Here is a 27,711-nt window from a genome sequence, read left to right as displayed (position 1 = left end):
GAGCAGAGAACACTGCTGAGATCACCAGGGCTCCAGATAGGGGAGGGACTCAGGCTTTCTGGGAGCCAGCACTGGAACCCGGGGTCCTTCCCCAGCCAGGTCAGGGTCTTCCCACAGAGCATTCTCAGTGAGGTGAACCCCAGTCATCACACGCTTCCTTCTGGGGATCAGTCACATGTGATCTCTGGGACTGTCCAGCACAGACATTCTGAGGCCCTCCGGGAGCCTAGAGGGAGTCGGGTCAGAGTGGCTGACGCTCACTCATTGCCCGTGATTATTGTTCCAAGTGCCTGAGGCACAGTGACCCATCACTTCTCACAGTGATGGGACATGCTCCAGTTCACAGATGAGAAACTGAGGCATAAACTGGTTTGAGTGAATTGCCCCTGCCTCTTAACCATGACCTTTCCTTTGTACTATTCTCAGAGGGCCTGGTTGCTTTACAGGCTGCTCAGAGCTGAGAAAGAGGGAAGCTGGAGCCCTTAGAATTCAGAGGAGGCACCTAACCCAGTTTAGATGGATGGAGGAGTGGTCAGGGAAGGCCTCCTGGAGGAGGAGGCATTAACCTGGATTTTGACAAGTTATGAAAAAAGGAGAAATGGCTATTGTGCAATTTGTTCATTCCACACACATGAGCAAGGCAGTGGGAACCCAGAGGGACGTCAGGCCCAACTCGCCCTCGGTCTCACAGTGGTGAAAGGGAAGTAATTTCACAGGGACTCGTGCAGCTGCAGCGCCAGGATTGTTTCTGTTATCAGCAGCTCCTAACCTTGTTGGAATGGTGGATCTCTTTGAGAGTCTGGACCCTCTCAGCAGACAACAGATGATTTAAGGAGGTTCAGGCCTCGCCCCCTTCCTCCCAGGCTTGGTCTCAGTTTGAGAACCTCACCCTCTGTTGTTTACAGCCAGGCCCCATGGCACTGGGTCTTCATTGTGCCAAAGCATCATTTGGTGTTTGCTGATCTTGCACCTTCCTAGACCCCACCCTGGAGTGATTCCTCAGGTGTGCCTCCTGGGTGCCCCCACTGTGGGTGGTCTGGGCACTGCTCTGTAAGAACCTGTCCCTGCAGTCACCCATGGGGGCGTAAATCCATGACACCCAGCCTCGGTCCCCAGGCTTCTGTTATAAGGACAGATCACTTCAGTCACTCGGTAAGCACTGACTGGGTGCCATCTGTGTGCCAGTCCCTGCAGTAGCCCAGTGACATCACCCTCCCACCTCACCTTCGCACCTTGGCGTGAGCCGGCCCTGAATCCAGCCTGTGAGAGAGCAGGACCTACGACAGAGGCCTCACACTGGGGGTCCCCAGGCCAGCACAGCATTAGGTTTTCCTCTTGAATCATTGCCAACCTTCTGTAAATGAGATTTTCAAAAACTTTGATTATTTTTCAGATGTTTTATTGTGATAAAATATGCATGAATTTTTACAATTTTAACCATTTTTAAGTGTACAGTGCTGTGTGCATGCACATTGTAGGCAGCCATCACCCCCATCCGTCTCCAGATCGCCTTCCCAAACTGAAACTCAGTACTCATTAATCAGTAACCCCCCAGGACCCCCGTCCCCCAGTCCCCTCTCTACACCCCTGCACTCAGAAACCACCACTCTACCCTCTGGGTCTACAGGAATCCTATAATACTTGGTCGTCTTCTACTCGCTGATTTCATTTAGCATAGTGTCTTCAAGACCCATCCATGTTGTAGCACATGTTAGATGAAATTTTTTTCACACTTAAAACCTCGCCCTTTTGGCCACTTTTGGCAAACCAGTGGCTAAAGCTGTGTCCCCCCTGTGGTGACAGTGATGAGCTGGGAAGCAGCTGTCCTCCCTGGGCTACATGCCACGGTCTGCTCTCTCTGTCGTCCCCATCTGTCACCTGTGTTCAGTGCCTCATTCTCTTACCTGTCTGGGCCTGGCAGTATTATCCTTTGTGATTTCTTCCTACCTTCTTCTTCTTTTTTTTTTAATCCTCACTGGGGGATATTCTCTTCCATTGATTTCTAGAGAGAGAGGTGCGGGGGAAAGAGGGGAGAAGGAGAAACATCCATTTGAGAGAGATACATTGATTGGCTGCCTCCCGCAAGATCCCCCACTTTAAACCTGCAACCCAGATCCCAGGCACTGGCCAGGACCACATGGGCCATTGCTCTAACCACTGCGCTACCAGCCAGGGCTCTTTCTGCCGCCTTATACCTGTAAGGCCACACTGGTCTTTAGACTACAGACCTCCAAGCCTTTATTTGAACAAAAGAGAATAGATTGAGTCTCCTTCATTACTGATTACAGTGGGGCCTTGACTTACGAGTGTCCCGACTAACGAGTTTTTCGAGATACGAGCCGTCTCTCGGCTAATTTTTTGCTTTGAGTTGTGAGTTAAAATTCGGATTACGAGCCAGCTTCAGATACCCCACCGCTAGTGGGCGCAGCAAACGTCGCAGTGAACGCCACAACATCAGCCCAGCATCACGTGTCTCATTCGTTCACTTTTTGATTTGACATACGAGTAATTTGAGTTACAAGCTCCGTCACAGAACAAATTAAACTCATAAGTCAAGGCCCCACTGTACTGAGTTCCTGCCCTGTGCTAGGTGCTCTGCTGGGCTCGGGGTACACAAAGGTGAGCAATCAGGTGTCCCTCCAGGCCTCACCCTGACAAACCAGTGAACAGTCACAGCCCCAGGTCCCCCACTAACATGAGCTCCTGATGCAGTCGCCTGTCTGAGACCACAGGTGTGCTTTTCAACCCTCCAGGCCCTGGAGCAGGTGGCCTGGGTGAGAGGCTCTTACTGGGCTGTCAGCTCAGGTCCCTCTTCTTTCAAATGAAGACAGAAACAGGACCTGCTTCCTAGGAGTCAGTGTGTTAGAACCACCCTCCTCCCCCGAGCTGGTGATGGTGGCCTCCTTGGGTCACCTAGTGTGTAGAGTCCCCGTCACTGTCACGAGGATTGTTGCACTCTGAGGCGCTAGTGGCAGTGGTGGCCCTCTCCTCAGAAAGTGGTGTGCAGTTTTGAGGTTCATGGACCACCCACTGAAACTCCCTGAAGGACCCCTAAATGAGGTCTGCATAAAGGCTGGGATGGGGTGATCACAGGTTTCTGGTTAGAAATGAACCCACAGAGGGGCTCAGGGTGGGGGCTCCCGGGCTGGGGATGGTGGGGAGGGAGCATCTCGTGACCTCGTGCTCTGTGCCACAGCCACCCCTGGAGTCGCTGGCCACAGTGGAGGAGACGGTGGTGCGGGACAAGGCAGTGGAGTCCTTGCGGGCCATCTCGCACGAGCACTCGCCCTCCGACCTGGAGGCCCACTTCGTGCCGCTGGTGAAGCGGCTGGCGGGTGGCGACTGGTTCACCTCCCGCACCTCGGCCTGCGGCCTCTTCTCCGTCTGCTACCCCCGTGTGTCCAGCGCCGTCAAGGCAGAACTTCGACAGTGAGTCCCAGCTGTGGCCCCTGAAGCTCAGCCTCCCCTTGGCCTGGTCCACTTCTCTCAAGCCCCAGCCCCTTGGGGCCTCCCAAGTCCCAAACACCCCTGAGCTCTCCCAGCCCCTGTCTTCCCCCCCCTCGGAGAAGCTGTGTCACCAAGGACACTGCCTCTTGCTCAATTAGGAAATATAGATAATGACAGTTCCTTCCTCCCCTTGCTTCTTGCAAGGAAAGGATTACTGCATATAAAGTACTCAGCAGCCGAAACCGGTTTGGCTCAGTGGATGGAGCGTCGGCCTGCGGACTGAAGGGTCCCGGGTTCGATTCCGGTCAAGGGCATGTACCAGGGTTGTGGGCACATCCCCAGTAGGAGATGTGCAGGAGGCAGCTGATCGATGTTTCTCTCTCATCGATGTTTCTAACTCTCTATCTCTCTCCCTTCCTCTCTGTAAAAAATCAATAAAATATATATTTTTTAAAAAAGTATATTTAAAAAAATAAAAATAAATAAAATAAAGTACTCAGCAGAATCTGGCATATAAACACATGGACAAGTGACCTGTGATGCTATCTGAGGCCTGCCCCGGTCCAGACCCTTGGCAGCCTCCTCTACTCTCCACTGCTGGTCCTGATGCCCCAGGAAATTCCTTGCAGGGAGGACTTGCCTTTGGGAAGAAGGAATGAACATGGTTTTAATTGGACGAGAACTTGCCCCCCCCTCTGAACTTCTGTCCACCCACCATTCCCCACACACTTTTTGAGCAGCAAGCCCAGGCCCTGAGCCCTTACTTACCCAGAGTATTGGTGGACAGCTGCCCACATGTGCTTAGAGATGTGTGTTCCGCCCCCTTCGCCTCCAAGAGGAGCAGTCACTGCTGGAACGTAAAACTTTTGAGTGGCCCAGACCAGCATCTCAGCTGCACAGTTTTATGTGGTCGTAATATAACCGGCACCTACCGTCCTCTACAGATTTATGTGCAGACAGATAGGCTGCCACGTGCTCACACATGGGAACTCATTTAAACCTCACAGTGCCCTTCACTGTCAGCTCCTTGTACAGGGCAGGGAAGACACAGAGAGGCATCATCACTTGCCCAAGGTCACCAGGCAAAGCCAGGACCTGCGTGGCTGCAGTCTGCTGGCTCCTCTGCCATGCTGCCTGCTGCCTGAGGTCTCAGGGACTCCTCCTGAGCCCCATCCCATCCCGACCCCCAGGTACTTCCGGAACCTGTGCTCAGATGACACCCCCATGGTGCGGCGGGCCGCAGCCTCCAAGCTGGGGGAGTTCGCCAAGGTGCTGGAGCTGGACAACGTCAAGAGTGAGATCATCCCCATGTTCTCCAACCTGGCCTCTGACGAGCAGGTGGGTTCTGCTCCCAGCCCCTCCCCCCTCCCTCTGGCAGACCCTGCAGCAGGAAGTGAATCCAGTGCTAACAGGGCCTCTGCTGCCCTCTCCCCGTCCCTATCCTCTCTCCAGGACTCGGTGCGGCTGCTGGCCGTGGAGGCATGTGTGAACATCGCCCAGCTCCTGCCCCAGGAGGACCTGGAGGCCCTGGTGATGCCCACCCTGCGCCAGGCTGCTGAGGACAAGTCGTGGCGCGTCCGATACATGGTGGCTGACAAGTTCACAGAGGTAGGTGAGGGACTGTTGACACGTAGGAAACGGGCTCTCGGAGGCTAAGGGCTGGGGCATGTATAGGAGTTGGGTTTTCTTTTATCGCGGTGGAATCACGGGGTGTTTGAGTTGTGGGAGCTCTGTGTTCATCTGATTGGACCTCACCTCATGTGCCAACCTGGTTGGTTGGTAGTGGCAGGCTGGAAGCGCCATGGGGAGAAGGGCTCTGAGGGTCAGGTTCTGCGGGGAAAAGGCCCTAGGAGCAGAGAAGGGTAGCACGTGTCCATTCCTGACTTGATCCAACTTTCTCTCCTTGGACAAAAGGGACAACATAGCCTGAATGAGTTTGCTGGGGCTTCCATCACACAGCACCACACACTGCCCTGGCCAGTTTTGCTCAGTGGATAGAGCATCAGCCTGCAGACTGAAGGGTCCCGGGTTTGATTCTGGTCAAGGGCACATGCCCAGGTTGAGGCTAGATTCCCAGTAGGGGGCATGCAGGAGGCAGTCAATCAGTAATTCTCTCTCATCATTGATGTTTCTATGTCTCTCTCCCTCTACCTTCCTCTCTGAAATCAATAAAAACATATTAAAAAAAAAAAGATGAGCTCAAAAATGAAAAATAAAACAGTGAATAAAAGTTTCAAAACAAAACGAAGCACCACATGCTGAGTGTTCTGTTTCCTCACAGTTCAGGAGGCTACAGCTCTGAAGTCAAGGTGTCAGCCGGGTAGTTTCTCTGAGATTTCTCTCCTTGGCTGCAGATGGCCATTTCCTCCTGTGTCCTCACATGGTCGTCCCTCTGTGCGTGTCTGTGACCTAACCTCCCCTTCTTGTAAGGACTCTAGTCATTTTGGAGTAGAGCCCACCCTATTGACCTCACTGCACTTTAACTTACTCTTCAAATACATTCACATTCTGAGGTCCTGGAGGGTTAAGATAGCAACATGTGAATCTTGGTGGGGGGCACGGGTTAGCTCATCATACCGCCCAACAGCTTGACTGGTCAGAGTGACACCACCAGGCAAACAGAACAGGGAAAAGATCCCACGCCTCTGACTCCCAGGACAGTGCTCTTCCCACGGGACCTGAATTTGCTTTGAGCCACCAACAGTGTCGGGCGCTAGGGATCCGTGACTCCAGCACATGCCCATCCACCAAGGAGCAGGCAGTCTGAAGGGGAAGGTCCAGTTGAATTTCATAGTCACGTGTCACAGGTGTCGGGCCAACAGGAATGTGGGGGGTGGGCGCCGAGGAGAGGAGGTGGTGCCACAGCTGGTTCTGGAACATGAGTGGGTGAGAGCTGAGACGGAAGGGCGGCAAATGCAAAGGGCCTGTGGAGGCCAGAGCAAATGCACCAGGAACCATCAGGGCCAGCTTTAGGGGGGGCCCTTCAGGGAGAAAACTGGAGAGATGGGCACATCCGAGCAGAGAGGCCTCAGTGCCTCTGCCCTGTGTCTCCCTCTTCCTGTAAGTATTTCCCCTGGTGTTTGCTGGGAGGACTCGGAGCCTGAGGATCTTTCCCAGGACTGCCGGTTTTCCCTGTGAAAATGTTAGCACAGCATGGCTGTGGGATTGTGGCTGCGGGGAGCCACAGCACCACTATGGAAGAGGCTCCTTCTGTACCTTGGCTACTGGACAGCACGGCGGTCACACTGGGGTTAGATGAAAGCTCAGCTTTGTGAGAGCGGGCACACGATAGACACTCGGTAAGTATCCATTACGTGAATGCAAGGGCAGCATCGGGCCCTTCAAGGCCTTCACTTGTTTGTTCCCTTCTGAGCCTCCAATCACCCTGATTTCTTCCGGGTCTTCAACACCTAGCTTTGCAGAAGAACCCTGGTGCTGGGGGACAGGCAGGGCCCAGTATGCCTTCTTCCCCCGTAATTACAAACGTGCCACTGGTAACTAATCTTGAAAAAAAGAAAGAGGCCTTCGCCAGTGTTTCTCGGTTGGGCATCATCCCACTGAGAGGTCGCTGATTCATTGCAAGTCAGGATACATGCCTGGATTGCAGGCTCCATTCCCAGGAGGAGGGCGTGGATTGATGGTTCTCATCAGTGTTTCTCTCTCTCCCTCTAAAACCAATAAAAACATACTTTTAAAAAAATACATAAATAGCAAGAGCTGCTATAGCCTCAGAATATTTTGGATTAAGTAACAGAAACCCAACCCAAGTTGCCTGAGCAGTATGGAGGTCCCTTTTATTATTTTTTCACATGGATTGCTACTACCATGCAGTAGGTACCCTTGTGGTCTTCATTTTGCTTTTGAGATACAAAGTGACTTGTTCAAGTGCATACAGTTGTTAAGTAAGAGTAAGAATTTGAGCCAGACAGTTGGTGACCACTGCCCTACCCAGCCTGACTCCCCCACCATTGAGGAAACCACAGCTCAAAGGCTCAGAAATTTTCCCGTGGTCACCCAGTGGTGCGGGGATTAGAACTTGGAAGTGACTCTAAGAATCGTATTCTTGCCCCTAGTTCTGCTGCCTTTAACTTTGATTTTGGTCTCATTTGTCCAGAGCACTTGCCAAGCCTTCTCACTTTGCCCCACCTTCCCTTCCTGCAGCTCCAGAAAGCCGTGGGGCCGGAGATCACCAAGACAGACTTGGTCCCTGCCTTCCAGAACCTGATGAAAGACTGTGAGGCTGAGGTGAGGGCCGCAGCCTCCCACAAGGTCAAAGGTTGGTGCTGGCGACCAGAACACAGCAAGTGGTGGGTGTCCATGGTGCTGGAGGTAAAACCAGGACATAGGTCTCACCTCCTCCTTCTCCCTTCCCCGTCCACAGAATTCTGTGAAAATCTCTCAGCTGACTGTCGGGAGAATGTGATCATGACCCAGATCTTGCCCTGCATCAAGGTAACAGGGAATAGAGCAGACAGAGCTTACCAGAAAGAAGGGGTGGGGGTGGGGCTTTAGGGACAGCCAGATGCAAACTGAGTTCCCCGCCCTCTGCACTGGGCCACCTTGGGTTTGAAGTACTTGGAGACCCTGAGGGGAGGCAAAATAATTCCCCTGGAAGCCTGAGCTGTCCCCCGCTCCAGAGTGACAAGGGGAAAGGAGGCTGCGTTCAGGCTTCGTAGGATTTGGAGTTACTTGGCCACTAACCCCGTGGCTGTCCCTTCCTTCTCCCTCCCAGGAGCTGGTGTCAGATGCCAACCAACACGTCAAATCGGCCCTGGCCTCAGTCATCATGGGCCTCTCTCCCATCCTGGGCAAAGACAACACCATCGAGCACCTCCTGCCCCTCTTCCTGGCTCAGCTGAAGGATGAGGTGAGGGCACCAGACAGGCTCTGGAACTTGTGGGTTTGCAGAGGTGACCAGTGAGTCAGCTGTTTTCCCAGATTGGCCAGGAATCTCCTAGAATCTCAACAGACACCAGATCTCTGATGAGTTGAATGTTTCTGACCATGATGGGCTGTGCAGTCATTTGTCCATTTATTAGGCAGTTATCTTTTATGCCCATACTCTGGGCTCGTCCTTTTCCTGGGCATTGAGAGCACCAAAAAAATAGTAATACTTTTTTAAAAATATGTTTTTATTTTTTAATGCTTTTATTTTTTAGAGAGGGAAAGGGAAAGGGAGAGAGAGATAGAAACATTGATGAGAGAGAAACATTGATCAGCTGCCTCCTGCACACCCCGTACTGGTGATGGAGCCTACAGTCCTGGCACATGCCCTGATTGGGAATTGAACTCGTGACTTCTTGGTGCTCAACCACTAAGCTACACTGGCTAGACACTAAGACAGTTTGATCCTTAGAGACCTTCAGCAGGCCAGTCCTTGGGAATGTGCCAGGCTATGTGCCTTTTCTTATAAGTTGTTTCACATACTTTATGAAACATAGGTGGGGGTCTGTATATATATATATATATATATATATGTATTATAAATCAGTGCTCATAATATTGGTAGACCACAGGAGTTCAAAAATATTTCATTATTCCATTATTCATTCTTTCAGCAGAAATGTATTGGACACCTGCTATAGGCCAGAGGCTATGCTGGGTACTGGAGAGAGGAGGATGAATGAGACATGTTCCTTATGGAGCTCAAAGGCTAGCAGAGACAATAAAAGTAATAGAAATGGTCATGATAGCCAGGCTGGTGTGGCTCATTGGTTAATCATTAACCTGTGAACCAGGAGATCATGGTTCAATTTCTGTTCAGGGCATATGCCTGGATAGCTGGCTTGATCCCCTACTGGTGTGTAGGAGACAGCCAATCAATGATTCTCTTTTATCCTTGGTGTTTCTATCTCTTTCTCTCCCTTCTCTCCTCTCTGAAATCAATAAAAATGTATTAAGAAAAAAAAGAAATGGTCATGATAAGCCCCCACGTGTTAAGCCCTTTGTGGAGCAGACACTGTGGAGGCACTAGAATAGCCTCCCCCTATTCAATGTTTCCACATCACAGGTCGATATCCAGAAAGGTTAAGTCAAAGTGCCAAAGTGCTCCCAGCTAGCAAACAGCACAGGGGGCATTATTGCATATCTATTTTTTTCAGGGTTTCATATTTTTGCATTATGATTTCCTACAAATCCTTCAAACTGTCTGAACATTTAAAAAAAATGTTTTTGTTGATTTCAGACAGAGAAAGGGAGAGGGACAGATAAAAACATCAATGATGAGAGAGAATCATTGATCGGCTGGCTATATCCTGCACACCCCATACTGGGGGTCGAGCCCGCAACCCGGGCATGTGCCCTGACCAAGAATTGAACCATGACCTCCCGGTTCATAGGTCGGTGCTCAACCACTGAGCCAAGCCAACTGGGCTCTCTGAACATTTCTTGTGCTGCTATTCTGAGATTTGAAAAGCTACTTTGAAAAAATAATTAATTTTTTAAAAAGGAAAAGCTGCTTTCTCCTAATCCTCGTTGCTTGCTTTTCATGTGCTTTTAATGTGTCCCCAGGGCCCAGAGCTGGCCTGGGCAGTCGTGGGTCCTCAGGAGATGTCTGTCATACAGAGTTGGTGCAGTTCAGCATTTTTCCCCTGTCCTGGCTCACCATGCGCAGTGCATTCCCTCAGACCCCTCCTGTCCCCTCCTCAGTGTCCAGAGGTGCGGCTGAACATCATTTCCAACCTGGACTGTGTGAACGAGGTGATCGGCATCCGGCAGCTGTCCCAGTCCCTGCTCCCCGCCATCGTGGAACTGGCTGAGGATGCCAAGTGGCGGGTGCGGCTGGCCATCATTGAGTACATGCCCCTGCTGGCTGGACAGCTGGTGAGTGAGCGGCGGGGCCAGGCTTTAGTGCCGGTGCTGTGTGACTCGCTGTGACCGGAAACTGCAGGCTGTGAGGACTGTGGGGAGTGGGAGGAATGGAATGGGATGAGGAAGAGAAGGGAAAGGAGCCCCTCAGGTGAAGCTGTCTGGGGGTGGGGATAGTTCCTTGGGGGTTTGCTGGAAACTACCCCGTCTCCCTCCATCCCTTACCTCCTTTTCTCCTGCAGGGGGTGGAGTTTTTTGATGAGAAACTCAACTCCTTGTGCATGGCCTGGCTCGTGGATCACGGTGAGTAGCTCCAGTGGCTGGAGGAGGGTGGGGCTCCAGGAAGATGGTGGCAGATTGGCTGGGGCCGGTGCAGGCCGTGGGAGGCTGGAGTCACTCTCCCGTCATCAGAGGCTCCTCAGTGGTGGACCAATTCCCTTGCTTTTTAGAATCCTGGAGAAGTGAAGGGTGCGAGGGGGACATAGCACATTTCCCAGGGGCTGTCTGGTGTAGTGGGAAGTCCCAGGGCCACCGAGCAGACAGCCCTGGGTTTGACTTTCACCTCCTGGCTTTTGAAGCTTAAGCAAGTCACCTACCACGTTCCTTCTGTGAGACCAGGGACTTCTCATCCAGTGGTTTAGGGCATTGCTCATTGTTCTCACTAAGACTGGTGAAAATAAAAGTTTGTCTGTATCAGCCACCATTCCAAGTACTACGTATTTAAATCCTTTGCCTGGGCTCAGCAATTCTTTTTGTTTTTAATATGTTTTTATTGGTTTCAGAGATAGGAAGGGAGAGGGATATAGAGAGAGAAATATTAATGATATTAGAGAATTACCAATTGGCTGCCTACCTCGGGCCCCCTACTGGGGATCAAGCCTGTAGCCCAGGCATGTGCCTGACCAGGAATCAAACCATGACCTCCTGGTTCATGGGTCAGTGCTCAAGCACTGAGTCACACCGGTCGGGAATGGGTACATCACTTCTTGCAGCCCATTGGCCCATCTGTAAAATGAGGCCAATAATGGAACCTGTGTCTGGGGGCTGTTGAGAGGCACTGCAGGCAAAGCAAAGCCCACGTTTAGCCCATACTGAGCCCTTCCATCCTCTTGGAGCTATTGGGTCCCCTGCAGCCTGAGCCCTAGGGGCTGCTCAGGTGGCAGTAGTGAGCATGGCTGTTACCCGCATCAGTCCCTCACCGCCTGAAGCCTGCCCTCTCCCTCTCGCCCTCCTGCAGTCTATGCCATCCGCGAGGCGGCCACCAGCAACCTGAAGAAGCTGGTGGAGAAGTTCGGGAAGGAGTGGGCCCATGCCACAATCATCCCCAAGGTCTTGGCCATGTCTGGGGATCCCAACTACCTGCACCGCATGACCACACTCTTCTGTATCAATGTGAGCACTCCCACCTGCCCACCAGCCTGTCCCTGGGAACCAGATGTATCTGGGAGAGGGAGGATGGAGGGTCCTCAAGGGAGACACCCGGCTTGGGAGTGGGGAAGTGGAGGGGACCTGGGTTGCAGGGATGAGTCCCAGGGAACTGCTGGCCAGAGGTTGCACGTGCCCTTCCTCCACCCTCATCAGGGCCTCAGGGTGGGAACCCCAGGACAAGGGAGACTTGGCCCACTGAAGCAGTGATAGCCAAACCTTTCTTGGTACCCTCTCCTTTCCCACAAATGTGCGTGTGTATTGATTTATGGTAGGAGGGGGAAGTGTGCAGGCTCTAGAAACAGACCTTGTTTTGAATTCTAGCCCTGCTTTGCATTAGTAGTGGACCTTGGGAGACTGACCTGACTGCAAAGTGCTTGATTTTCTCACCTGGAAAGGGTTCGTGCTGGCGGTCACAGTACCTTACTCATCAGGCTGTGCCGACAACCCAGCTGTACACGCAAAAGGCTCAGAACAGTTATGCTATGCAGAGCAAGTGCCCCTTTCTAGTCATGTCAGTAAACCATACACGTAGCTAGAAATGAAAGGATAACATTTAAAAGCTATTATAACTATGTGTTCAGATCATTTCTATTCATGCCTCACCTTGGAGACCCCTGAACTAAGGAAGGGATCCCGGGGGTTAGGAATCAAGGCCCATTCCCAGAGGATGAAGGGAAGTCTGAGGATGGGAGATGGCCCGGGACACCTGGCCTGAGAGTTCCCAGGGCAGGGAGACGAGGGTGTTAGGAGGGTGTTAGGGGACATGGGGCTTCAGGAGAAAAGCTGTCCCCAGAGTGGGTAACTGGGCTTAGAGTCCCCATGTTGTTCAACTTTACCCTCAGGCCTGGTGGTCACCGAGGTGGCCTGGTCAGAGGAAGGAGGAAATGAAAGTTAGCCATGAACTTTGGATAATCACCACTCTGCTACTCACTGACCCCCAGGTGCTGTCTGAGGTCTGTGGGCAGGACATCACCACCAAGCACATGCTGCCCACAGTGCTGCGGATGGCTGGGGACCCTGTCGCCAATGTCCGCTTCAACGTGGCCAAGTCCCTGCAGAAGATAGGGCCCATCCTGGACAACAGGTGAGGCCTGGACCGACCCTGACACTCCAGCAGCACAAGTTCTGGTCATCTTCATTGTTGACCCTCAACCACTGACTCACTGTGACACTGCTGTAATGAAAAAGTGCGGTGTTGGCAGAATATTCAAAAAGCCAGGGGACGGGTTCAAGGGCACAGGAAAATACCTGTGTGTCTGTCTTGTCACTGCAGTTCAGGGGGGAAACAGGTGTTCTCCATAGATGGCTGGGTCAGTTTGGTATGCACGTGGGGGGCAAAAACCTCCCACTTGAGGGCATAAAAAATTAGAGCCCTAGCCAGTTTGGCTCAGTGGATAGAGCGTCTGCCTGCAGACCGAAAGGTCCCAGGTTTGATTCTGGTCAAGGTCATGTACCTCGGCTGCAGGCTCCTCCCAGGCCCGGGCCCTGGTCGGGGCTTCTGCAGGAGGCGACCAATTAATGTGCTTCTCTCATATTGTTATTTCTCTCTGTCTTTCCTTCTCTCTTCCACTCTCTCAAAATCAATGGAAAAATATCCTTGGGTGAGGATTAAAAAAAAAAAAATGTAGAGATAACAGATCAGAACCAGAAAGTTAAAAAAAAGGAAGATCTGCCCAGCTGGTGTGGCTCAGTGGTTGAACATTTACCCATGCACCAAGAGGTCACTGGTTCAATTTCCAGACCCCCAGCTTGTAGGCCCAGTCCCCAGGAGGAGTGTGTAGGAAGCAATGATCAATGTTCATCAAAATTTCTCTCTCTCTCCCTCTCTCTTTCTCTCTAAAATCAATAAAAATATTAAAATAATAATAATAAAGATCCTAGAAGAAAGTGTCAGGAAATATTTCAAGACTTACAGTAGGCACGTATTTGTTAAATAGCTCACCAAAAAAACACATTAATAATTGGCCTTCAGTAAAAAAGGAATTTCATTGAGAGGATATTGTGAGAGTAAGATAGCAAGCCACTGACTAGGAGAATGTATTTGTACTACATATTTCTGACAGGACACTTTATCCTGTTCTGCAACTCAACATGACAAAGAAAACTCAAGAAAGAGATGGGCAGAAAAGAACTTGAGCAGGTCTTATAAAAAGAGAACTCCAAACAGCCAGTGCGCATAAGAGCAGATGCTCAACATCACAGGCCATCAGAAAAATGCAAAGGAAAACCCACCCCCGAATGGCTAAGCTTTAACAAGCTCAGAGTCATTGGTGTTGGTAGATGGGCTGCGGTTCTCTTCTGCATTGCAGACGGGGCTGTAAATGGGAACAATCTCTGAAAATTGGTGGATTGTAGTGAAAGTTCACCCCTAGGAGCTGGCACGTCCACTCCATGTTTATTTCGAACAGAAGTGTATTTGTGGTAGCTTTACTCCTGTTGCTGCTCATCAACAGTACAGTGGGCGAATTGTTCTTTATTCACACGAGGAAGACTATTCAGCAATGAAAAGAAACTCCTGCTATACTTGACAACGTAGCTGACTCTCACGACTCACGCCATTTTGTTGAGTGAGAAGCCAGACCCAAGAAAATGTATCCTACAATTCCATTTATATCAAGCTCACCACAGATAAAACAGATCTTGGTGACAGCAGTGAGACTATGTGGCAGAGGAGAGGAGTTGTCGCCTGAAAGGGGACACACACGATGCCTGCCTCTCCAGTGTTTCTCTGCATTTGCTCCAGGACAAAACCTCACACCTTTAGTGCCCCTCTGAAGTCTACCTTTATTTCCCACCACGGTGGACTCTCAGTGCCGACGGATTCCCCCGGGCCCCTCACAGCAGAGCAGATGCCTCCCCTGGGCTCCTGGAGGGCCAAGTGCTTCCCTTGAGGGCCTGGCCCTTCCCCTGTTCCTTATCATCAGTTGGCCGTGTCCCCCTCCTGGGCAAGCGTCAAGAGTGTTGGATTTACCTCTGCTCACATCTCATCCCTAGTAGGTCTCAGTACATAGGTTAAATAAATGAAGGACACCCATCTCTCGACCCCCAGAGCCTTGTGGGTTCTGTGATCCTCTGTCCCACTCGCCCAGACTGTCTGACCACCCTGTGCCTGTTCTGGGCCCCAAAGACTTCTTAATTCCCATGTTTGCCTGTGTTTGTGGGCACCTCTTGCCTGGGCCTCTGCCCCCCCTTGTGCCCCCTCCTGCCTGGCTCACCCGTTCCCATGCGTCCCCCCTGTCCTTCCAGCACGCTGCAGAGTGAGGTCAAGCCCATTCTAGAGAAGCTGACCCAGGACCAGGATGTGGACGTCAAGTACTTTGCCCAGGAGGCCCTGAGTGGTAAGGCTTTGAGGACTTGGGGACCCCAGTGGGAGGGTGGTGTACAGGGAAGCATCTAGGCCTGGGGGCAGCGGCTCCTGGCAGGGGGAGATGCAGGAGCACTTGTGGGCAGGGGGCTTATTGTGGTTCTGACTCCCGCCTTTTCCTATTTCCCCAGTTCTGTCCCTCGCCTGATCCTGGAAGAGGAGCCAACGCCGGCCTCTGGTGTCCACCCCCTCCACCAAGTTCCTTCCTTGGGAGCCAGTGGGGGGCCTCTGGCTGTCACTCCCTGTGCATGGTCTCACCCCAGGCCCCTAACCCAGCACGGTTCCTCCTCTCCCCAGCCTGGGAATCCGACTTCTTACTGTCCACCTCCCGAGGAGCTGGGGGAGCACAAGGTGGGACAGGGCAGCAACCCTGGGAGGAAGGGGCAGCCACTCCCTCCTCGGGGGAAGAGAGGTGAGCATCCCAGGTCACTGGTTCCTGCTGCTGTCATAGGGACCCCCTGCCCAGTCTACTTCTCCACCTTCCTTCCTCCCCTCCAGTGGTTTTTTTGTGTCAACTGCGCCGTTTTTATTTTATTCCTTTCTTTTCCCCTTTTCACAGAGAAATAAAGATATAGAAATAGCTGGTCCTCTGGTCTTAGTCACTAACATGGGGGTGCGGGGGGCTCCATGTCAGGGCCTGGTCTCTTCCCTTCCCTCCGGGAAAGTCCTAATTACTGGACATGGGGTTTCTGTGGGGAGTGCAGCTGGCCGTGGACTAGAGGGTCCACGAGGTATTGCTGGCCAGCAGAGTCCTGTGGTCAGTTTAGTATCGCAGACTTTGGCGGAGTATGTGGTGGTTAAGAGCAGGTGCCTTGGAACCAGGCTGCCTGGGTCTAAATCCCAAGTTCTTTCAATTAATAGCTGCGTAACCGTGAGTAGGTTACCCAGTCTCTCTGAACTTAGTTTTGTACTTTGTAAAATGGAGATAACTAGAATCTAGGGCCGGTTGTGAAGACCAAATGAGTTAATGCGTGCCAAGTGGGTAACAGTGCAGGGCACAGAGAAGCAGGCAGTCGGGGGAGCTATAACCTGCCAGCGAACCTCCTGTGAGCTGGGCCCTGCGCCTGGGAAGGTCTCAGGATAATTGGGGCTGCAACGGAACGCGAAGGGTACTGTGGCAAGACAGAATCAGTTGTCCCTCAATGTCCATTCTCCCATTTCTTTACTAATAGAGATGGCTGCCTGGATTTCTGGCATTTTCCCAGGCCTCTTGAAATTTGGTGTGGCATGGTAACTAAATTCTGGCCAATACAAGTGGTATGTGCAGCTTCTAGGAAGTGTTCCTGAGAGAGGAGATACACTCCCCTCCTTATCTCCTCTCTGTGCCCTGGAATGTAGACCAGATGGCCAGAGTGGGAGCAGCCGTCTTGGGCCAGGGACTGATCTTAGGAGCATAGGCCGAGTAGGGCAGCAGAACAAGGTAGGACGAGTCTAGGTCCTGATGCTGTTATCACCCACTTCAGTGTCAGTTACCTGGGAGACTTGAACTATTTCAGTGACTGTCCATTTGGGGTTTCCTCACTTGCAGGTCACCTGAATTCTAACTGATGCAGGGGCCAAAGAGTCTTGGAGAAAGGAGCAAGAGACTTAGTGGATGGCAATGCGTGTAAGGTTCCTCAGAGGGATATGACACTTGAGTGAATTTTGGCTCAACAGGGTGAAGGGGAAATTGGTATATTGGGTGGCAAGGTGATTTCACCAGCGCAGTCCTTTCATTACTGAGTCCCTATTGTTTGTTAGACCCAATTCGGCCCTGCAGGATGTAGGGTGAAGGAAACCCTATTCCTCCCATTATTGGCTTATTTTATGTTAGTTTCATAAGGGCAAGGCCCATGGTTTAAACTAATTGTGTTTAAACAAATGTACCTTCCCTAGAATATAAGTATTTGGAGGACTTGAGTGAGTGAGGAATTCATGAGCTTGGGAAGTGGCGGACAACATAACCACTTTCAGCATGATGGTGAATGTTCTAGCTTAGCAGGTAGCCTACCAGTAATTGTTGAAGGAACATTCAAATGAATGATCCGTGGTGTTCCACTTGTATTTTACTGCATAACAATCCATCCTCAAAGCTTAGTGACTGAATTCTGTAGTCTGGGCGTGGCTCAGTTGGAAGGTCCTTGTGCTCCTGGTGGTGTCGCCTGGGGCTGGAATGTTTGAGATGCCATTCCCCCCCCCCCCCCCCCCCGGCTGGCACCTGAGCTGAAGCTTGGTACAGCATCTCTCCCCGTGCAGCCTGTCCAGGATGGCAGAACCTCTATCTGCTAGCATATATCCTCAGAGTGGTGTCCCAGAGAACACGTCCTGCCTGCAAGTGCTTTTCACACCTCTGCTTGCACCACAAGCCAAAACCAGCCCCAGGGTGAGGCCCGGAGTCAGTGTGGAGGTGCCCACCAAGATGTGAAAAGTTGCAGGCAGGGTTCAGTGGGGCCTGCCTATGTAACAGTCTGCCACACGTGGTGCAGCGACACGCTTAGAGTTCCATCTTAGCTCTGCTGCTGACATGCGCAGGGATCAACAGCACAAGGAGATGAGGCTGATTTCAGAGTAGAGTGCAGTCTGGAGCAAGCTGAAGATTTAAACTTTATCCTGGAAGGCAGAAGCAGCCATCGGGTGTTTTGGCAAAGGAGTGACAGCGTCAGAATTGAAAGGGAAGACATGAGGACAAGAGGCCCGGGAGAATTCTGGTCTCTAAGTTTTGAGCTGGAGGAGGTACGCTGACGTAGAAGGAGGTGGTGGGTAAAAAGGGAAACAGAAGAAAAGATTCCCGAGGAGACAGATTGACATTCAGTGACAATTGGATTTGGGGAGTGAAAGGAAGGATGCAGTTACCTTGGTAACCAGAATTCAAGTCTTCCCACCCTCACCACTTAACTCCTTCCTGGAAAACATCCTTGGTTCCTGTAAATTCACATGCTTCAACATCTCCAACCTTTTGGTTGTTACACGAACCTCTGCCTGCAAAACTTTCTCTCTCCACTCTTCAGGGAAACAAGTAATTCAGAGAGTGGGGTTCGTGAGAAATGGCCTGGTACAGGTGAGCACAGAGAAGGGTGTAGGCTCCAGATCCCAAAGAGCCTGAAGAGCTTGAACTTGGCTCGGATGGAAAGGGTCCAGTAAGACTTGGGCAGACCCTTCAGGGGTCAGACAAAGCCAGAAGACTAGGGAGGCAGCTGGGGCTGTGGCCAAGGAAAGAGGACGGAGAGATTAAAGTGGTAGACTTCATATTACTTCTCCTTTCCAAACCTGCAAGAAGTTACACAAGGAGTGACAAGAAGGAAGGCCCTGCCCCTCCTGTCCTCAGATCTTTTTTTTTTTTTTTTAATGTATTTTATTGACTTTCCACAGAGAGGAAGGGAGAAGGCTAGAGAGTTAGAAACATCGATGAGAGAGAAACATCAATCAGCTGCCTCCTGCACACCCCCAACTGGGGATGTGCCTGCAACCAAGGTACATGCCCTTGACTGGAATCGAACCTGGGACCTTTCAGTCCCCAGGCCGACGCTCTATCCACTGAGCCAAACCGGTCAGGACACCTGTCCTCACATTTTGCCAAAACATTTGAAGCCTCAGCACATGCTTTGTTCTTGGCCCTCCTGTCTGCAGGAAGTCCCCACTTCAAGGCCCGCCCCTACCTTCCCCCCCATTAGTCCCCTGTACAGCTGTGTTTTCCAGATGGTGGAACAGACCCAGACTGTTTTGGATATGTGGTGTGGGCTCTGACAGACTGACCAGTTGAGAACCCCACAAATCCAGAGGGGAAAAAATACTTTGGTAGCTTGAGATTCTCCTAGGTAGCAGCCAAAGCTGGCAGTCCAAGCTAGATGAGTGAAGCCGGTCAAGTGAAATGAAGTTAACTAGAAGAGGACGTTCTGCCAAGAAAAGGCGGGGGCCTACAAGCGGGCCATGTCAGAACAAAGTCTTGCACACAAGATTTATTGTTCCGAGGCAGAGTTTCCTTGGGTCCATGAGGGCATGGAAAGCCAGGGAGAGGGTACACTGCTGCAGGTTGAAAGGGACTTTGTATAATATAGGAAATTAATAGTTTACTTGCTTTACTCCCAAATAAAAGCCATGAGAGCCTTGGAGGTTTTGCTACACACCTGAGCGAGCGGTGGCCCTCTGCTTCTCTTAGCTCAATCCTGCTTGCTGAACTCATCTCAGCATCACCGTTCACCTGCAGACCACCTGCAATGAGGAAAAGCAGGGCATGGCTAGCTTAACGGTAGGAAATACAGGTCCCGATCTCTTAGCCATGATGCAAAATGAAGAAATCCCTGGCAGCCGTAACCGGTTTGGCTCAGTAGATCAAGCGTCGGCCTGCGGACTGAAAGGTCCCCGGTTCGATTCCGGTCAAGGGCATGTACCTTGGTTGCAGGCACATCCCTGGTGGGAGGTGTGCAGGAGGCAGCTGATCGATGTTTCTAGCTCTCTATCTCTCTCCCTTCCTCTCTGTAAAAAATCAATAAAATATATTAAAAAAAAAAGAAATCCCTGGCAGGCTTATTTTTTTCCAATTCTCACCCAAGGATATGTTTAATGGTTTTAGAGAGAGGGAAAGGAGAGAGAGAGAGAGAGAGAGAGAGAGAGAGAGAGAGAGAGAGAGAAACATTGATGTGAGATAGAACATCAATTGGTTGCCTTCCATACGTGCCCCTACTGGGGATTGAACCTGCAACCTAGGTATGTGGTCTGACCAGGAATCGAATATGAAAACCCTTCACATACAGGACAGTGCTCCAACCAACCGATTCACACTAGTTTAATGAGTCATTGGGGCAAACCTGATCAGACCTGAGCTCATAAGAGTGACAAAACCTGACTTAGACTGCTATCAAGAGTTTAATCCTCTTATATGGAATATAAATGACAACAAAAATAGTCATGTATTATGGAATATATTGAATGAGTAATCAAAAAGCCATTCACACAGAATATTCCAGCTCCAGATGGCTTCACTGAATTCCGCCCGAACATTTAAAGAATGCTAATTCTTAGTAAACTCTTCTAAGAAGTAGAAGGGGAGGGTATACTTCCCAACTCATTTAAGGCCAGCATTACCCTAATACTAAGACCAGACAAAGACACCAAATGAAAGAAGTCTACAGACCATCATCTCCTGAACATATCACGACCAAGGGAAAGTTATCTCAAGCATTTTAGGTTTAACATAAGAAAAATCAATGTAATTAATACCCCATATCCATAGAATAAACAAAACCCAAATAACCATCTTAACTGGTGCAGGAAAGGATTTTGACAAAATCTAACACCCTTTTGTGAGAAATACACCCAACAAACTAGGAATAGGAGAGAAGTTATTAACCTGATAAAAGGTATCTACAGAAAACCAATAGCTAACACCATATCTAATGGTGAAAAACTGGGTGCTTTCCACTTAAGATCAGGAACAAGACAAAGACTCCTGCCAGTTGTACTGTGCACTACAAAATTTATGGTATGTGAATACATCTCCATGGAAACCACCACCAAGCCCCATCCCTCCAAAACACCTGGAAAAGCTGATGAACAGACTATTGAAATCCTTCCCTAAGAACTCCCAGGCTTTAAAACCCTCAAGATGAAGGACACAACACACTCTCTCCAGATCACACCCCTGCCTTTTCCTGCTACCTCTTTTTCCCCTACAGGTATGCATCACCTAAACTCTAAGGGACTCCATGAGATATCTGGCCAGGGGAGCAATGGGCAGTGGCAGTTTATCCCAGCCTTACCTCCTGAAACTCTCTCCAAGGCCCTAATTTCTCTGACTTTCCAGTACAGCAGCCCTGCTTTGGCTCATTTCTTTCCTAGAATATTTCTGAAGAACCAAAGCAGCCCCACCTAGTCTCTCCTCTTGCTTTTTCCTTGTTTTCACTGTCCCCAGCTTTAATAAACACTCTAAAAATCACCTGCACTCCTGACATCTTTCCTGCACAAAGACAAGTACCCACATTCTACAGTCTGCCAGAGGTAGACTTGCCCCAATTCCGGTTTCGGTCTAGTAACAACATTATTAAACAACTAGAGGCCCAATGCACGAAATTCGTGCAGGAGTAGGCCTTCGCAGCCGGGGTGCTGCCTGGATCCCTCCCTTGCATTCTCAGCTTTGTCCCAGAGGACATCTGGTCTAATTAGCATATTATGCTTTTATTATAGGTTGTAAATAAATCCCAAAGAGAAATCAAAAAAAGTATAACAGTTTGCAGGTTTTTTTTTATTTATTATTCATCTGAGATTAGGGAGGTATAAAAGTGGGAACTGTAACCTACCCCACCTGTCTTTTGACATTGTTTTTGTAAAGGCTGGTTCTGCCTAATGTTTGTATTGGAATCCTAAGAACTAACTTCAGATGATAAAGACACAGACTCTGACCCTCAGTCATTTCAGCTCTGGGAAATTTGCTGACCTTCAACCATAAAACCAGGATGACAAAGACTCTGATGACGCACACTAGACCATCACTTGACAAGTTTTGCGGTCCTTATTGGAATGGGCAGTGCTGGCGTACACAGAGAGAACTTTTCAACCCCCTAACTTTTATTTCTTTGTTTTGCTTTCCCTCTCCCTCCTTACAAAAACCTCTGCCTGCATTGAGATGTTGAGATGGGCTTTGCAACAAAAGTCCCCCAGTTGCCAGCATTCAAATAAACCTCTTATCTTTCTCACCAGCACCTGTGTCAGGAGTTTGGCTTTCCTGGCTGCAGGCAGCAGATCCTTGGATTTCGGTTACAGAGGGAAGGTTAGGAAGATTACTTACTTGAAGGTGGAGGGAGTAACACCAGGATGGGATTACAGGATAATTAAAACTATGTGCTCTTTTGGGAGTGGTCACATGGAGCTTGCATTACAGGGTATTTAAGTTTATGTGCAAAGTTGTGTTAACCTAGTTGTACAGAAATAATGCACAGTGCTTACTTAAGGCAAAGATAAGCCTGTTAGTAAAGAATTGTATTGCCCAGTCACGAGTTTATGATCACATCACCCTGTGATGTTATTTTTCATAGAACCCCCTTTTTCATCTACAGTGTGGCAGAGTTCTTATCCAAAATTCAATCCTTTAGGGACCATCACAATATTAACTTTGGAATGACACCTTACAACTTACAGGAGTAATGATGTTCAAACTTTAGCAAATATCAGGTAATGAACATCAAAAGGCTCTATGTAGCCGTAACTGGTTTGGCTCAGTGGGTAGAGCGTTGGCCTGCGGCCTGAAAGGTCCCAGGTTCGATTCCGGTCAAGGGCATGTACCTTGGTTGTGGGCACATCCCCAGTGGGGGGTGTGTAGGAGGCAGCTAATCAATGTTTCCTTCTCATTGATGTTTCTAAGTATCTCTTTCCCTTCCTCTCTGTAAAAAATCAATAAAATATATTTTTTTAAAAAAAGGCTCTATGGCCGAAACCAGTTTGGCTCAGTGGATAGAGCGTCAGCCTGTGGACTGAGAGGTCCCGGGTTCGATTCCGGTCAAGGGCATGTACCTGGGTTGCGGGCACATCCCCAGTGGGGGGTGTGCAGGAGGCAGCTGGTCGATGTTTCTCTCTCATTGATGTTTCTAACTCTCTCTATCTCTCTCCCTTCCTCTCTGTGAAAAATCAATAAAATATATATATATATATATATATATATATATATATATATATATATAGGCTCTATGTAACATGTAACTAAAGCTTAAATCTTATGAAACATAAATATGGCTGGGGAACATCCTGTTAATTTTAAAACACTTTAAAAAATATTTTTATTGATTTCAGAGAGGAAGGGAGAGGGAGAGAGAGATAGAAACATCAATGATGAGAGAGAATCACGGATCGGCTGCCACCTGCACACCCCCCACTGGGGATCAAGCCCTAAACCTGTTGCATATGCCCTTGACCGGAATTGAACCCAGGACCCTTGAGTCCGCAGGCCGACGCTCTATGCACTGAGCCAAGCCAGCTAGGGCTGAGAACACTTTTAATGAAGATTTGCTTCTAATTAATTTGAGGTAATTGTTGTTATTATTTCACTAATATTTTTAACAAATTTTAGTGAATAGGCCATATGTTAGCAAAGAAACTATAGTAATGTTGCCGACATAAAGCAATATTACATTAATCTACAACTATAGCCTACATGTTTGTATATTTATTTATTCATTTTTAAATATATTTTTATTGATTTCAGAGAGGAAGGGAGAGGGATAGAGAGATGGAAACATCAATGATGAGAGAGAACCATTGACCGGCTGCCTTCTGCACGCCCCCGACTGGGGTTCAAGCCCGCAACCCAGGCATGTGCCCTTGACTGGAATCAAACCTGGGACCCTTCAGTCTGCAGGCCAATGCTCTATTCATTGAGCCAAACCAGCTAGGCCACATTTAGAATTTTTTAAATTTTTATTTATTGACTTGAAAAAGAGAGTGAGAAAAACATCGATTTCATGTTCCACTCATTTATGCATTCATTGATTGATTCCTGTATGTGCCCTGACCATGGATCGAACCCACAATATTGGTGTATCCAGACGATGCTCTAACCAACTGAGATACCAAGCCAGGGCTTACGATATAATTCAATTACATATTGTATTAAGATTGATTATGCTGCCCTAACCAGTTTGGATACATCCCCAGTGGGGGGGTTTGTAGGAGGCAGCTGATCCATGATGTTTCTAACTCTCTTTCCTTCTCCCATCCTCTCTGTAAAAAGTCAATAAAAAATAAAAGAGTGGCCCTACCTGGTTTGGCTCAGTGGCTTGAGCGTCCGCCTGCAGACTGAAGGGTCCCGGGTTCGATTCTGGTCAAGGGCATATACCTTGGTTGCGGGCACATTCCCAGTAGGGGCGTGCAGGAGGCAGCTGATTGATGTTTCTAACTCTCTATCCCTCTCCCTTCCTCTCTGTAAAAAATCAATAAAATATATATATTTTAAAAAATAGCCCTAACTGGTTTGGCTCAGTGGATAGAGCATCGGCCTGCGGACTGAAGGGTCCCAGGTTCGATTCCGGTCAAGAGCATATACCTTGGTTGTGGGCACATCCCCAGTAAGGGGGGTGGGGTGCAGGAGGCAGCTGATTGAGGTTTCTCTCTATTTGATGTTTCTCATTCTCTATCCCTCTTCCTTCCACTCTGTAAAAAAAATCAATAAAATATATTTAATAAAAAATAAAAGAATGATTATGCTTTAGTATTTGTATCTTCCTCCCATGATGAGAACCTTGAATGCTTTCTGCCAATGCTTTCCAGCAGCAATCATATCATTGTGTGTAATGTTGTCATTTCCTGTATTTCCTTTAGTAATAAAATATCTTCGGGAAACAAATGCATGGAATGATTTGATAAAAGAATTGGAATTAAGCTTTTAATTACATTAGGGTTAACCATGGAGATTAAAACAGGATACATATTAGAAGTGTAACCAAGTTAAGAAATCTATTAAAATGGTTTTCTGGTTTTCACAACTGGAAAGAATCCTTCCTAGTTGAAAAGCAGGTTTGCAATAACAATGACAACGTTTTTATCTATTGTTCATTGATAAATAAATATCACAGTTATATTCATTAGAGAAAAATTACAGTGAATTTGGAAGGACTTTAGGCAGGATGAACACAGGATCAGAAATTCATACTGGGGATGGTGTTAAAATATAATGATTTGGGCAATATATTTAACCTAGAGTTAAGCATTACTAACCATCAGTCAATATACATGTAAGAGAAATCTTACAGATTTAATGTGTAGCAAAGACCTTATCCAAAACTGAATCCATGGAGGGCCCCCATAATGTTAATTGTAGAAAGCAATGTTACATATATTAGGAGTAATGATGCGCTTAATTCAAAGAAATTGGACAGGAAAGGCTGTGTCACCAATGGGAAGTAGGTGCAGGGACCCGGGTCTGCCCCCTCGCTCCTGCCCCGCCCTCCCCCCTCTGTCCCTGCACAGGCCTGGCCGCCGGGCTCGGCCCCGCCCCCATCGCGGAGCCGCTCAGCTCAGGCTCTGGCCCCGCCCACCCCGCAGGGAGGCGCCTGCGCAGTTCCTTGCAGACGCGGAAGCGGCTGTGGAGGGGAAGGTGGCGGTTCCCCTGAGGAGGGTGTTTGTCTTTAAAGCTGACGCTCCCGTCTCCCTCCCCGCAGGGAAGGCTGAGGGCGCTGCGGGCGCTGAAGCCCTTGTTGGGGTCCCCGCCCCGGAGCCTCTCTCAGCGGTGAGTCCGCGTCCCGGGAGGCTGCGCGGTGCGGGCGCCACGTGCCTTTGGGAGGAAACGGAGGCCCCGGCCCGGGGTCTCTCCGCCTGTGGCTGTGGCCACCGCCTGCCGCGCGGTTTTCCCGCTGAAAAGCGTTCCCGGGGCCGCCGGTGCTCCCCGCGGGGCTGCGAGTCTGGGTCAGGGGGTTCCCGCCCTTTGCGCCCCTCCCCCCGCCCGGCGCTTCCCGCCCAAAGAGCCCGGATGACTCCCGGCCTGGGGGTCTGCACCCCCCTGCTAGGTGATTATGTACGTGGGTTCCGACTTATGGCGAAAATCGCGTTTCTTCTCCCCAACGTAACCCGAGGACCTACTATACTGGCTTGTGGCTTTATATATTTAACAGCTGAGTTGTTTTAGTCATACAGATTTGATTGAGAATTATAAATCCAGTTTATAAGGCTTGTGAATTTTATAACTGTTTGATTCCAGTTGCAACCCTTATTCACTCAGAGAGGAGAGACTTGTCTGTAGGGCATGGGTCGCTTGTCATTTCCTGACAAGAAGCGGGTGACTTGAGTCTATCACTGTGGGACCCCCGAAGCGGGACCCTCACTCTGTCCCACAGATCGACGGCGACCCCAATCAACCGCAGGAGACGTCACTTGATGCAAAACGCAAGAGGCTTTATTCTTTATTCCAGAGCGCTGGGGCCCAACCCGTACTCACGCAAGAGCAGAGGAGTTGTGCACCCAGCAAGGGGTTTTTCAGCTAATTATATGCTAAAATCACACATCAGGGAGGGGTTGCATGCAGGAGGGTAAGAGGAGAAAGAAATTGTTTGTGTCTTGATAGGGATAAGGCACTCCTTACAGTCTGTTCCTCTCAAGGTTGATTGAAGCTGGGTTTACTCAACCCATCCTTTGTTGGGGCTATCTCCTGTAATAGCCTTGGGGAGGGCGTCATTCCCTCTGTTCCTATCTCTAGTGGGGGAAGCCTAGGGAGTTGAGATAAAACAGGCAGCTAGGCCTGGCAGCTGGGCCTGTGCAGTTTGTAACATTCTTTTATTCTTTCATTCCCCCATTTGCTTTTTGGTAAGTTCTAATCATGGAACTTCTGTCTCTAGACATTCCTCTTCGAAACTATCTCTCTGGCGGAGAGACTGGTATTGCTGCCTGAGCACTAGTACTTGAAAGGTGACCAGTCGGTTTAAGATACAGGGCCCAAAAGTAAGAATTAAAAGCAATATAATAAGAGGACCCATAAGGATGGATATGAGGGTCCACTGAGTCCTAGACTTCTCTATTTTGCCTGGGCTGTCTTAAGCCAGGTGTGATGAAGCCAAGTCGGGATCCCGTCGACCTGACCGCCGTGGGGGTGGTCCTTTCAGTCCTTGGGTGGCAAATTTCTTTACCCAAACAGTGTCACCAGGTTGGAAGGGATGAACCGGATACAGGCAGATCATCTTGGACGTGCTTCTGGTCTGCTTGCTGGGTAGACTGTAAAACCTGAAAGAACTTGAGTAAACTGGTGAGATGAGTAGTACAGGGTCTGGAAGAGTCACTAGAATCTGTAAAGGCCCCACTGGTTTTAGGGCAGCCTCCTGGGCTGCTTTGTCTGCAGCCTAGTTCCCTCCTGCTTCTGGGGAGTCAGTGCCAGTTGACCCATAGTCCTTGCTCTGCTCATGTCTACCTCAAGGATCCTGGCTCTGAATTCTTAAGTTTCTCTCAGAGCCAAGAGATCCTTGCTATCTGTCAGAGGGACGATGAGGCCTGGGCACAGAAGGAGGTGGGCTTGTGACCTGGCAGAGACAAACTGTAACAAATGGTCTGGTGGGAGGGAAAGAAAACATTTCAGTTTTAATAACCTCTGTTGAAATAGGATTTTTCTCCTTAAAATTCCTCTATGGCTATCAAAAAGCCAAATCAAGACCAATTTATCTACTGTATTCAATTTGGCCTGATGTTTGCATAAATACAACAAGAATGGTAACTGACTACCTGTGCTGGAATTTCATGATTGAACCTTAATGTGCCCCGTAGGGCCAGGAAGCCAAGCCATCCAGCTGCCATCAGGCCTGCCTGCAGTATCTGCTGAGTTAGGTGAATCCCTCACCTGTAGCAACTCCACCTGAGCCCACGCTCTAGGCTTTAAGGCCCATCTCAGTAGCCCTCCTACTCGTTGCGGCCCAGAGTGTGTGGGGGTTTCGCAGGGATGCAGAGGCATCCTTATTGCTCCCCTTCTACTCTGACCAACCGCCAGTGATGGTAGGGCATGGGCCTGACGCTCCAGCGCCAGCCATCTTCAGGGCTCCCAAGCAGGATACCAGGCTTTTCCTGTGGCACCTTTTTTTGGCTTCAAGTCTTCAGAGGTCAGACAGGTTTCTTTAAAACATGATACTCCAGTCAAAGTTTTCATTAAATAAAACCACTACTGGAAACTGGTCTTATCGAATTTATGCAAAGAAATGTATTGCCATGACTTATTAAGCATTGCCAAA

At 49.6% G+C, this 27,711-nt stretch overlaps 1 protein-coding gene and 1 long non-coding RNA gene across 2 annotated transcripts in view; both read left to right on the top strand.

Moving 5' to 3' along the window:
* The window catches only part of PPP2R1A (protein phosphatase 2 scaffold subunit Aalpha), a 29,347-nt gene extending 13,721 nt beyond the window's left edge, over positions 1–15,626 (top strand). Inside the window, exons 4-15 of the mRNA XM_059665193.1 lie at positions 3,197–3,429; positions 4,638–4,785; positions 4,900–5,055; positions 7,609–7,723; positions 7,829–7,899; positions 8,180–8,314; positions 10,096–10,269; positions 10,497–10,557; positions 11,492–11,646; positions 12,624–12,766; positions 14,929–15,020; positions 15,178–15,626. Of these exons, the coding sequence (XP_059521176.1) occupies positions 3,197–3,429; positions 4,638–4,785; positions 4,900–5,055; positions 7,609–7,723; positions 7,829–7,899; positions 8,180–8,314; positions 10,096–10,269; positions 10,497–10,557; positions 11,492–11,646; positions 12,624–12,766; positions 14,929–15,020; positions 15,178–15,194 (1,500 nt within the window). The 3' untranslated portion in view covers positions 15,195–15,626. The remainder of the gene's footprint in view (positions 1–3,196; positions 3,430–4,637; positions 4,786–4,899; positions 5,056–7,608; positions 7,724–7,828; positions 7,900–8,179; positions 8,315–10,095; positions 10,270–10,496; positions 10,558–11,491; positions 11,647–12,623; positions 12,767–14,928; positions 15,021–15,177) is intronic.
* On the top strand, positions 12,773–13,774 carry LOC132216169 (uncharacterized). The gene is made up of 2 exons (XR_009448717.1): positions 12,773–13,121; positions 13,159–13,774. It is a non-coding gene; the product is annotated as an uncharacterized LOC132216169 (long non-coding RNA).
* Positions 15,627–27,711: the final 12,085 nt, after the last annotated feature.

The sequence above is a fragment of the Myotis daubentonii genome, chromosome 15 (genome assembly GCF_963259705.1).
Source record: "Myotis daubentonii chromosome 15, mMyoDau2.1, whole genome shotgun sequence".
NCBI classification, from domain to species: Eukaryota; Metazoa; Chordata; class Mammalia; order Chiroptera; family Vespertilionidae; genus Myotis; species Myotis daubentonii.
This window is presented reverse-complemented; position numbering and strand designations above follow the sequence as displayed.